This window comes from Thalassophryne amazonica, chromosome 15, assembly GCF_902500255.1.
Source record: "Thalassophryne amazonica chromosome 15, fThaAma1.1, whole genome shotgun sequence".
Classification (NCBI taxonomy): Eukaryota; Metazoa; Chordata; class Actinopteri; order Batrachoidiformes; family Batrachoididae; genus Thalassophryne; species Thalassophryne amazonica.
Window position 1 is genome coordinate 26,869,820 of NC_047117.1, and position 13,113 is coordinate 26,882,932.

General features: G+C 41.7%; 1 protein-coding gene across 1 annotated transcript in view; it reads left to right on the forward strand.

Annotated features, from left to right (window-relative positions):
* Positions 1-571: 571 nt before the first annotated feature.
* dkk2 (dickkopf WNT signaling pathway inhibitor 2) overlaps positions 572-13,113 on the forward strand; it is a 47,399-nt gene continuing 34,857 nt past the window's right edge. Inside the window, exon 1 of the mRNA XM_034188532.1 lies at positions 572-1,152. Within this exon, the coding sequence (XP_034044423.1) occupies positions 955-1,152 (198 nt within the window). The 5' untranslated portion in view covers positions 572-954. The remainder of the gene's footprint in view (positions 1,153-13,113) is intronic.

A 13,113-nucleotide genomic window follows, 5' to 3' on the forward strand; every position in this document is an offset into this window, starting at 1 on the left:
AATCTGTTCAGATTTTTTTTTTTTTTTTTGATAAATCTGCTAACAAACAAACAGATGTAAGTAAAAACAAACTGAGGCAGAGATGATGTGTTTGGAAGTCACATTATTTTATGTGTGTGATGCTGAAAGAGGGCATTGTACCTCAGGTTATATTTTCTAATCAGCGTGAATATTACTCATCCAAAACACAGGAGTCTCTGATACTTTTATCATCAGCTTCATCAGCTTTGCCTTATGAGGGATGTTTGAGGGAAACCAGTTATCAGATTGTTGATTTTACCTCTTCTTTAAAATCCTGCTATGCCTGAGAGATGGTCATTTAATTACTGACCATCTGAACACTGAACGTGATCATTTTATTCTTAAAGAGGGAAACATTTTACACTGTTGAAATACAAAACCATTCTTTGGAGAGCTGGTGACAAACCTCTACTTAACTGCCCCTCAGCCTGCCTGGCAGTAAAAAGGGTCACAGTTAAAACACACGGTGTATAATTTTAGAGCTTTTTCCCCAAAGGGAGCTCCTGGTGCCGGTGTGGAGACGACGATGCGCACGCAGCGGTGCCGCACACGGATCAGTTTCCTTCTTTGTCAGTTGTGAATGGGGGCGGAGGAAGCAAACTCATTAGAACCCTATAAAAAGAAAGTATCGAAGAGACCATAAAACGCACCAGCGCAGGACTGAAAGCTCACTGACAGGGCGGACGGATCCTGTTTGTCCCCTCAGCACATCGCACCGGGGCTGTCTGGGTTTGAGTTTATGAATGGCACGCATCTGTCCGAAGATCTGATCGTCATCTCGCTTTTTAATGCGGACTGGCAACTAATGGACACTCCGAGCGCACGGCGCGTCTCACTAAGAAATTACTTTAGGCTGAATAAGTGACACTTTTCTTTGGCACTTCAGTGTGTTTTTTCCTTTTCTTTTAATTCATTTATTTTATTACCTCAAGGATGCTCATATTTGCTTGGAATAGATGCTGTGTTGTGGCGCTTCTCGTCGCTATACTGAGGATGGGAACATCCCAGGTATCAGAGGCGCGCCCGAAGGCGAACTCCATCAAACCGGCTCTGCTGGAAGAGGCGCCCACACCGGCTACGAACCCCTCCATCCACACCGGGATCACCAAGAAATACAACATTCTTGCACAGGTAAGCTCAAATAGAACGATGAGTGCGCCAAACCCGCATCAGAGCTCCTTTTCCGAGGATTAAGAATGAAATTTACCAGGCAGTAAATAAAATGTAACAATTTATAAATGTGTATCTCAATCTGATGATCTACTTAGTGAAGTAGAATCGTAGGTTTTTTTAAAATGACAATGTAGTAAACAGAAAGAAAGCGTGCGTAATTGTGCGTAAACGTCCCAAATCGCGTTAGGTGGAAAAGTACATAAAAGCGCCCGCTGCGGATCGTTATTGGAAATGGCAGGGATTTGGATCCCCTCATAAAACCTAATTGCCTCTCAGACCTGACGCCACAGTTTGGTGAGGCACACTTCCACAATAAATCATTAATGGCAGAAGAAATGTGAGAAAAACGTTAACACTTCTGTCTGGTTCTTATAGTGCCATTAAAGTGGTCCAGACTTGCTTGGAATTATGGGATTCTTACTGTGGGGCCTCTGATGGCTACTCTTACCAAACACGTAAGACGCACTCAAACAGCCATCACTGCCCACTGTTTCACCACAGAGCTCCAGTTTGGCACAAGAAGTGCGCAAATTAAAGTTAATGGCAAGTTTCTTTCTAAGGTGTGAAAATTATGAGTAACTTTTAACAAGTGAGGAGCTTGAGTTGCATATTTATTGCTTGGCAAGGAAAGCAGAAGTGTCCAAAAGCAAAGTGGTGATTATTTTAACAGAAATTTTATGTTTTTATTTTTATTTTGAGCTAAATAGAGTTGTTTCCTCGATTTTGAGCAGCAGATGGCACTGCCAACTTTGCGCCACATCCACTAGATGAGGCTGAGCCCCACACACATTAAAATGCTTCACCTGTTTTTGGACATATTCTGTATCTTGTTGACTGATTCAGCCTGTTCACTTTACGCCAGTGTTGGATATTTGACGTTTGTCACTTTGATAGAAAATACGACAAGCCACTTTCTCTCCTTTGTGGTGTGTGGAGTTCCAACCTCAAGCCACCCTGCCAGACCTCAGTTTGAACATCTGTTTGCCTCTGCCACTGCAATAATCTGCAGTGATTTGGATGGATAGGAAGAGACCGCCACGCTGTTATACAGTCAAAACGCCGTGATCCTTAGTGTCCAAATCCAGGCAGAGGAGCGGTGTGCTGGTTTTCCAAACTTGCACAAATATGCAGCTTGATGCATTTGACAACTGCAGCAGCCTCCTTTGTCTCACCGCATAAATTATACCAAGTCTGCTCTCTTTGGAAAGAAAATGGGGTGCAGATTTGCACTGATTTTGGAGCAATTATGCTGAAATGTTATATTTTATTATCCATGCGCACTAGTTTGTTGTAACAAAAGAAACATTACAGAGCAATTTGATTTCTGCATCGCTGCATTTTTGTACATTTCTCTTCTGGTGTCTGCGTCACCAGAGCTAACATCCTACAAAAAGTAGATTTATGGTTTGAGTTTGTTGTAGTCGGTGAGGGAGTGCTGCTGGATCAACAGATCAGCGGGAGCAGGCGTTCAACAGATTTCGGGCTTGCATTTATGTGAGAATCTTAATAATTCGCCTCAAAAATTTAGCAGTGAGGTGATGACCTCCACACTGGGAACAATTTAAACCACTGACCCTTTGCTGCATGGTCAACCCATTCTACAACATGAGGTGCAGTTGCTCCATTTTCTTTCATTTGTTCGAACAGTAAATCCCCAGTCAAATGCAAGATTCAGCATCCCTACATAGCTCTGATTAAGCACCATACAGTCTGTCAACTCCAAAAATAATTGCAGAAAACACCAAGAATAAATTGCCCTCAGTTTCTTACTTTCAAATTATGAAATGAGGGAGTCCAATCACACACTTGAGATGAGAAAATGCAGCAGGAAATGGTGTAATTAGGTTAAAGCCAGCGATTTGAGGAAGCCTTTGATAGGGTCTGTGGGTACTGACAAATTTTTGGTGATAACGGTTGCCGTAATCCCACATAAACCAGATCCTGATTTTGTCTCTTTAAGGAAAACAGCTGCAAGTCCTTTTACGCATCATCGTAACTGGGCTTAAACCGCCGAAACCAAAATGTCTCAGACCTTAACAGTTAGTGCTCACGGGTGGCACTGGTTCCTCAGAGCAGAATCAATGGAGACTAGAAGCACACTCGGAGAGCGCAGAACTATTTTCCGAAGTCCAATGGTTCATTGTACTGTGATGTGTGTTTCTATAGCCTGTAAATTAAAATTTAGTTGGTTTCCACTGGATTTGCAGTAAATCCTATATGTTCATAGATATTATCGCTGTAAATATGCCTAATTGTTTTCCTTGAAGATCCATGTAATAAACCCTGAGAAATTTATGAAAATGTGAAAAAAGCAACCTTTGTCTCACAATGTAAAAATAAATAAAATTTTAAAAAGTAAATAAAGAGTGGAGGAAAAAAATACTCAGCAGATTTTTAAATATTCTTGCTGAAAGACAAATAAAAAACCCAAAAGATCAAAAGTGCTCAGGGAGCACAGTGGTGCCACACCCACATTTCAACAAATCAGGCGTGCAGAAAACTCAAATTCACTAACGACATGTTCTTAAGAAGCCTTTCATACGATGTCATACAAAAAGTTAAGCACAATATTTTGTGTGTGATCCTACGAATTTCCATGTGCAGGTGCAACACACGTTTCTCATTTAGTGTTTAGAATTGCGGGTTATGGTTTGAATAACAATAAAGAGAAGCATTAGTGGAATATCCGCCATTTTTTCAGTCACAGGATCGACTATTTTTTGTTTTCGGTCACATGATCAAGAGGGACATGTACAAGTGTCTGTGCATTACTTTTTGTACAATTTACCATGAATGCTTTGTGAGGATAACCTGAATAATAAAATATCTTAACATACTTCTACAAAATTTGCCATTTTCTTATAGAAGAATTCAATCCATTGTCACTTCCGGAGATGTCCTGTTCCGAAAGTAGCCTGGCCTTTAACACAGCTAAGCAGCATCCGCCATAATCAGCAGTGTTTGCAGATAATGCTTTACACATTGAAATGGACAACCGGAAAGGACTGCATCATTAAAGGTTATACACAGCGACACAGACAAACAATCTGGCCTGAATTTTCACAGAATTCCAAAGGATTTTGTGAGTGGAAAATAGTGATTAAGAGCAATCAACAGGAGGCGACTTGTCATCGCCGCTTGGCTGAATAAAGCTGGAATCAAGATCAAATATATGTTGATTTGTCTCAATTTCAAACTCAGTCAGTTTGTCCGGTCATGGCTCTATTTCTTCGTCAGAGTCTTGTACGGATAAGGTAGTTTTCAGTCCCTTACCACACCTTCACTTGGTGATATATGCTTGCCAAGCTTCTGCATTGAACACTGTCACAAATGTTGAAACAGCAGATGTAATTTCGTCCATGACAAGAATTTTTGACAGTGTTAAGGATTTAAATGCTAACAACAATGGCGCCCTTGGTTGTTCTGTGGCTGACCATTGTTGTACTTGTGTGTGAGAATTACATCACTTTGGGTATCCCTGAATATGGCAATATGTTAGCATGGGGATGGAACCTTGATGATACTAAAGAAAATCAGACCACGACTTCCCATCCATAGCCCAGTGCCCCTGTAATGTTTGATCAAAATCAAATAAGGCACTATTGCTAAAGTGTCATACTATGATGAATTGAGGAAAAGTATGAGCAACGTATATAAAATTTTGATATCCGTTGGTATCCATTTTTGTTCTGTAAAAGTCCTTTTCTCATTTGTTAAGTGTCTACCTTGTCAGTTGATGTACAGCGAATCCATTGGAAAGTTTTGTGCATGCTCAAAACTTTAAATGGTCATTGGGCAGAGAGGATTTGGTTGTGTCTTTGTTTACCGCTTTGTCCTGTACTTGTTTGTTACTTCTATGATATTCATGCGTTCATATCCTGCAGCTGTCTGATACTTCTGATCCATCAAAACTCCTGTGGGAGGTGTGAATTCAGCATGAAGGGAGAGAGAACAGTTCCTAACACAAAAACAAGAGAGGCTATTCATTAAGCCAAGGCCAGATTGAAGAAAAAGACAGCATGAATGTGGATGTGTGTATCTCTAAGTGGATGTCAAAGAGCACCTGGTGGATTCTCTTGGCGAGAAGGTGCAGCAGAGAAAGAAGGTTGTTTGCTGTCCTTGCTGTTGCAGCCACACTGAATGGTGGCACAGTGGAGAGTACTGTCAGTACACGAATGTAGTGAGGAAGTATCATGTCATGATCCCAGAGCAAGCCGAATTCTAGCCACGTTTATGTTCAGACCTCAGCAAATCCCATTCAAATCTGGCTGCCCCCAGTGCGCAAATATGTCTTGAAACTGGGAAAATTGTTCTGTGGAATGCAGCTCTTTGTGTTGCCAATGGAAATGTGACATCATCCATTCGCCCATCAGAGCCCTGGAATCACCGGAGGTTGACTTGCCACCCAACAAATGATTTCAAGTCATTGCTAATCACTCAATCCGTTGTAGTATGACAACAACTTAACGTACTACATAGAAAGAGGGAACAAGGTGATTAAAAGAGTGTGTGGTTGCGGTGTCACTACTAATAAATGGTACACTGTGAGCCCTGAAACAACAAGAAAACTGAGGACATGGCAGTATTCATTGGGCATGGGACGACTAATCGTAATAGTCGACTACGACTAGCTAACATCTGACTACTCAAGAATTTTGTATTAGTCAACTAGTCAAAAGCTATTTATTAAGTTCATTTAACCCTTAAAAGAACAGACCTGCTGGAGCTGCCACCACTCCTGTCACTCAGAGAAGAAAGTGTGTGAACCTCGGCAGGTGAATTAGTCGGCTCAAATAGGTCATCTATGCCTAGTAAATGAATGCAGCTGTTGTTTTCATGCTAATGCTGCTTTTTGTATTTGTGATTTTGTGCTTATATTTGTTAAAATAAATGCCACATTTGAGTTTCATCATGAAGAATGTCAAATTTTAGTTGCAGACTAGTTGACTAGTCTATGAAAAATGGTACCCGTCTTAGTCGAGTAATGATTTTCATGAGTCGTCCCAACCCCAGTGTTCATGCAGTACTTCGGCGGCGGTCACTCATCCTCGACTTGTTACTTTATTTCAGTACAGAGGTCACCTTAACGAGCGATGTCTGAAGGCTCTGCTCATAAATGTTTAGCCACGCCCCTCGTCTATGTCATCCCTGCCCTCCTCCTCCAAACTAAAAGGACTGTTTGGTGATCCTAATGAGCCGGGGAGGCGGGCGGAGGTGGGACTGCTTGTTAGCGCCTGGAGTCTTGTGTCCTGTGGCTTTTCCAGTTTGTGGGTCCTTTGGGCGCTGTGAGGGCCCCACCGTGTGCCGGATCAAACGGGGGGGCCTCCTGTGGAGTCTGCTTTACTGTAATTGGACCTGTTAATGAGAGAGGAAGCATCTTACCTCCCATTCCACAGGATTACACCTTTTAGCGTCGCACACCTCCTAGATTACAATCGGGCTGTTTGCCATTGAGGGGAACAGCCATGTGACTTCTTCATAAGATCAACTCAGAATGTATACTTAAAGAAAACCTGGCGTTATTTTTGGAGACTTTAGACTCTAGCACTCAGAGGCACATAAACACGTGTTTTGAAAGATTAAAGATGGTGAGCTACGTTTGAAGCCGTAGTTTCTGTGACTGACTTGCGCAGCCACCCGCGTGTTATGTGATACCGGCTGTCTGTGCTTTCAGGGTATGTCACGCTTGTTTATTCAGAGACATTGTTTATGTGACTTTTTAAGGCCCCCTGACGCTCATTAACACCACTCACAGTTTAAGGTTTCGCTTGATCTCTGAAGGTCAGCTACAACCACAACACCTCGATCAGAATGTGCTTGTTATGTCACATCCTTTAGATTACAGCAGACAGTGGCTAAACCATGAGTTTCTTATTGGTGGGCATCATGGTGGTGGTGGTGGGGGGGCATTATTATTTAGTGGTGGGGCAATGGAATTTGGAGTAAATGTGCACATATACATATTAAAGTAAATTCAAAGGGTCTACTACATATATGTCTGTTAATTCAGCATTTCGCAAAAAAATTTTTTTTTTAAGATTACTTGACAAGAGGGTAAAAATCTCCTGTGTAATATAGCATATGGTGGTCTATTTTTACAAAAAATCACATTTGTATGCATTTTTTGTCTGGGTTTTATACATATCCAACATATTTTCCACCGGGAGGCGGTGATGATGTCACTGACATCCAGATGGTGGGTCACCCACACTAAAATAAAAAGTGGCAAGTGACCTTTTATTTATTATTATTATTGTTGTTATTGCAACCCTAAATCTATTAATCAAAACACAAATGAGTTGTTAATGTTAAATGTGGGAATTCTTCAGCACAAAATCTACTGCTTAACTTTAGATAAGAGCAAAATATAGAATAGCGGGCAGCACGGTGGCTTAGTGGTTAGCACTGTTGCCTCATAGCAAGAAGGTCACGGGTTCGATTCTCACCTGTGTCCTTTCTGTGTGGAGGTTGTATGTTCTCCCCATGTTTGCGTGGGTTCCTTCCAGGTGCTCCAGCTTTCTCCCACATCCAAATACATGCAGGTTAGGTCAATTGGGAACTTTAAATTGACCGTAGGTGTGCATGTGGTTTTGAATGTGTGTCCTGCCCAGGGTGTATCCTGCCTCACACCCTATGACTGCTGGAATAGGCTCCAGTCCCCCGCGACCCGATCTTGAAAAAGATGAGTGAGAATAGCAAGCACATTTTTAAAAAATACACGTGTTGCATTATGTGAATACTTGCCACAGTATTTCATAAGTGTTTTGGATGCCAGGGGTGCCATAGGACCAAGATCAGTCAGAAAATATGAGAAACAAGTCTGTCAGCAGAACATAAAAAAGTTTCTGTTGGGGTCACAGTAGGACTATTGGAATTCTTTGTAAGGCCACATCCTCATCAAATGTTACCCTTGAATGATCTATCGTTTGGCGAGGAAGAAGCCACAAATGTTTGAAGGATGTTTGGGATCTACGTGTCATTTGTGGATAATTTCTTTTCTATCAGATAGTTTATTTTTCGCCCAAACAATCCAGTTATGTTGATGACGTGTCAGTCACCCAAGTGCCATGAGCTCTAACTAAAGGATTAAGATTCACTGAAACATCGTTCCTCCCTGCTGCTGTCAGACTGTACAATAACACTGTGAAATAACCACATGCAATAATATGTCCACAAATCTTGTGCAATAACAACTCGTTTACAAATCCCAGCACTAATGTCACCTTATCACATCTAAATTCCACTTCAGATATTGTAAATAAGATGCTCCTATTTCTTTTTCAATCCAAATCATGTTTATATATATATATATATATATATATATATATATATATACGAGGTCTATTAGAAAAGTATCCGACCTTATTATTTTTTCAAAAACCATATGGATTTGAATCACGTGTGATTACATCAGACATGCTTGAACCCTCGTGGGCATGCAAGAGTTTTTTCACGCCTGTCGGTTACGTCATTCGCCTGTGGGCAGTCTTTGAGTGAGGAGTGGCCCACCCTCTCGTCGTTTTTTCATTGTTTAGGAATGGCTCAGAGACTGCTGCTTTGTTTTTGATAAAAAAATTTTCAAAAACTGTAAGGCACAACTGAGTGGACACCATTCGATAAATTCAGCTGGTTTTCGGTAAAAATTTTAATGGCTGATGAGAGATTTTGGTCTGGTAGTGTTGCTGTAAGGACGGCCCACGGCGCCTGATGGCGATCTGCGCTTCGAGGCGGCAGCGTCTCGCCGTTTCAAGTTGAAAACTTCCACATTTCAGGCTCTGTTGACCCAGTAAGTCGTCAGAGAACAGAGAACTTTCAGAAGAAGTTGGCATGAGGAGTTTATTCGGACATTCCATTGTTAACGGACATTTTGTAATGAAAGAACGTGCGGGCAGAGTCGCATGTCGGGCCGGACCCGACCGTGGGGGGTCGCGACAGGAAAAACACCTCCGTTGGAAACCTTAACGGGCAAGTTGGAACATGCCCAAGCTGTTAAACAGTTTCTCAGTTACTCACTTGTTGAAAGCCATCAAAAGCCGCCTGAATTTTACAAATGGTTTTCAACACGAAGGTGTTTTTCCTGTCGCGGCGCACACAGACTTGCCGAGTCGTCACGGAAACGACTCGGCGAATTTGCGTGCACGTCTTTCATTAAAAAATGTCCTTAAACAGTGGAATGTCCGCATAAAGTCCTCATGCCGACCTCTTCTGAATCTTCTCTGTTCTCTCACGACGTCCTGGGTGAATTAAGCCTTAAATTGGGATGTTTTCAGGTCAAAACAGACCGACGACGGCGCCTGGAAGCACTGCAGGACGTCCCGCCCCGTGGGAAGTCCTTACACCGACAGAAACACCCCATAATCTTTCATCAGCCATTAAACTTTTCACCGAAAACCAGCTTAATTTCTCGAATAGTGTCCACTCGGATATTCCTCACAGGTCCAGAAAAATTTTTGATAAAGCAACACGCACCGTCTCGAGCAGTGTGTGAAACAAAGGAATTCAGCCGAGAGGGCGGGACCACATGTCACTCAAGGCCTGCCCACAGGGAAATGACGTCACCGACACGCGTGAAAAAACTCACGCATGCGCACGAGGGTTCAAGCATGATTGGTGGAATCGCATGTCATTCAATTACATATAGTTAAAAAAAAATAAAAGGGTCGGTTTATTGTCTAATAGACCTCGTATGTATATATATATATATATATATATATATATATATATATATATATATATATCTGGCTTGCCTCTACTGGTGGTTGGCTCTCACTGCGGTATTGTATCACTTCCTGTTCCGGAGCACAGCGGTGTTTTTCTGTATCTGTTAGCTGTTTAATCTGCGCAGTTAGATTGATCTAGTTATCTAGATTACGATTTGTTTCCCAGTGTAATCTTTACGTGCCTTAACTAAAGCACTCCTTCTGATGAATCACCTCTAAATTATTTACACATTATTCACTTTGCGTGTTTTTAGGAATCCGCTAGCTTAGCGTAGCTACTAGCTCTTAGCCGATTTAGCATGGCGCCTTCTCCTGTCTCTCCCGCACTTTTCTGCTCTGGGTGTGAAATGTTTAGTTATTCCTCGGCCTCCTTTAGCAGTAACGGTACTTGTAATAAGTGTAGCTTATTCATAGCTTTGGAGGCCAGGCTGGGCGAATTGGAGACTCGGCTCCGCACCGTGGAAAATTCTACAGCTAGCCAGGCCCCTGTAGTCGGTGCGGACCAAGGTAGCTTAGCCGCCGTTAGTTACCCCCTGGCAGATCCCGAGCAGCCGGGAAAGCAGGCTGACTGGGTGACTGTGAGGAGGAAGTGTAGCCCTAAACAGAAGCCCCGTGTACACCGCCAACCCGTTCACATTTCTAACCGTTTTCCCCACTCGACGACACACCCGCCGAGGATCAAACTCTGGTTATTGGCGACTCTGTTTTGCGAAATGTGAAGTTAGCGACACCAGCAACCATAGTCAATTGTCTTCCGGGGGCCAGAGCAGGCGACATTGAAGGAAATTTGAAACTGCTGGCTAAGGCTAAGCATAAATTTGGTAAGATTGTAATTCACGTCGGCAGTAATGACACCCGGTTACGCCAATCGGAGGTCACTAAAATTAACATTAAATCGGTGTGTAACTTTGCAAAAACAATGTCGGACTCTGTAGTTTTCTCTGGGCCCCTCCCCAATCAGACCGGGAGTGACATGTTTAGCCGCATGTTCTCCTTGAATTGCTGGCTGTCTGAGTGGTGTCCAAAAAATGAGGTGGGCTTCATAGATAAATGGCAAAGCTTCTGGGGAAAACCTGGTCTTGTTAGGAGAGACGGCATCCATCCCACTTTGGATGGAGCAGCTCTCATTTCTAGAAATCTGGCCAATTTTCTTAAATCCTCCAAACCGTGACTATCCAGGGTTGGGACCAGGAAGCAGAGTTGTAGTCTTACACACCTCTCTGCAGCTTCTCTCCCCCTGCCATCCCCTCATTACCCCATCCCCGTAGAGACGGTGCCTGCTCCCAGACTACCAATAACTAGCAAAAATCTATTTAAGCATAAAAATTCAAAAAGAAAAAATAATATAGCACCTTCAACTGCACCACAGACTAAAACAGTTAAATGTGGTCTATTAAACATTAGGTCTCTCTCTTCTAAGTCCCTGTTGGTAAATGATATAATAATTGATCAACATATTGATTTATTCTGCCTTACAGAAACCTGGTTACAGCAGGATGAATATGTTAGTTTAAATGAGTCAACACCCCCGAATCACACTAACTGTCAGAATGCTCGTAGCACGGGCCGGGGCGGAGGATTAGCAGCAATCTTCCATTCCAGCTTATTAATTAATCAAAAACCCAGACAGAGCTTTAATTCATTTGAAAGCTTGACTCTTAGTCTTGTCCATCCAAATTGGAAGTCCCAAAAACCAGTTTTATTTGTTATTATCTATCGTCCACCTGGTCGTTACTGTGAGTTTCTCTGTGAATTTTCAGACCTTTTGTCTGACTTAGTGCTTAGCTCAGATAAGATAATTATAGTGGGCGATTTTAACATCCACACAGATGCTGAGAATGACAGCCTCAACACTGCATTTAATCTATTATTAGACTCTATTGGCTTTGCTCAAAAAGTAAATGAGTCCACCCACCACTTTAATCATATCTTAGATCTTGTTCTGACTTATGGTATGGAAATAGAAGACTTAACAGTATTCCCTGAAAACTCCCTTCTGTCTGATCATTTCTTAATAACATTTACATTTACTCTGATGGACTACCCAGCAGTGGGGAATAAGTTTCATTACACTAGAAGTCTTTCAGAAAGCGCTGTAACTAGGTTTAAGGATATGATTCCTTCTTTATGTTCTCTAATGCCATATACCAACACAGTGCAGAGTAGCTACCTAAACTCTGTAAGTGAGATAGAGTATCTCATCAATAGTTTTACATCCTCATTGAAGACAACTTTGGATGCTGTAGCTCCTCTAAAAAAGAGAGCTTTAAATCAGAAGTGCCTGACTCCGTGGTATAACTCACAAACTCGTAGCTTAAAGCAGATAACCCGTAAGTTGGAGAGGAAATGGCGTCTCACTAATTTAGAAGATCTTCACTTAGCCTGGAAAAAGAGTCTGTTGCTCTATAAAAAAGCCCTCCGTAAAGCTAGGACATCTTTCTACTCATCACTAATTGAAGAAAATAAGAACAACCCCAGGTTTCTTTTCAGCACTGTAGCCAGGCTGACAAAGAGTCAGAGCTCTATTGAGCTGAGTATTCCATTAACTTTAACTAGTAATGACTTCATGACTTTCTTTGCTAACAAAATTTTAACTATTAGAGAAAAAATTACTCATAACCATCCCAGAGACGTATCGTTATCTTTGGCTGCTTTCAGTGATGCCGGTATTTGGTTAGACTCTTTCTCTCCGATTGTTCTGTCTGAGTTATTTTCATTAGTTACTTCATCCAAACCATCAACATGTTTATTAGACCCCATTCCTACCAGGCTGCTCAAGGAAGCCCTACCATTATTTAATTTAAAAAAAGATGCTTTACATACAAATAATATACGATATAAATACTGTAAGTATTCTTTCTTGCTTTTTATTTCTATTGTGTTCAATGATATCTACTTTCTTTCCATCCTCTCCGCTCTGCTCCGGCTTACAGTTCAGCTGAGGATTTGCTGTTTTTAGGTTTTTGTTTGTTTCTTTGTTTTGATCCGGTGACTGTTGGTCTCAGCTGTCAGTCAAGTCTTCCCCTTTGTGTTGAGGAATGCAAAATGGATTTATACCTAATGTGGATTGTGCGAACGGATTTTGTTATATGAAAGCTTATATGATGTGTGTATAATAATGTGATTTTGATTGCATGTCATGGTTTTAAGCTTCAGCATGGTTATGTTTTGATGATGGATGTGTTTGGTGCACATGATG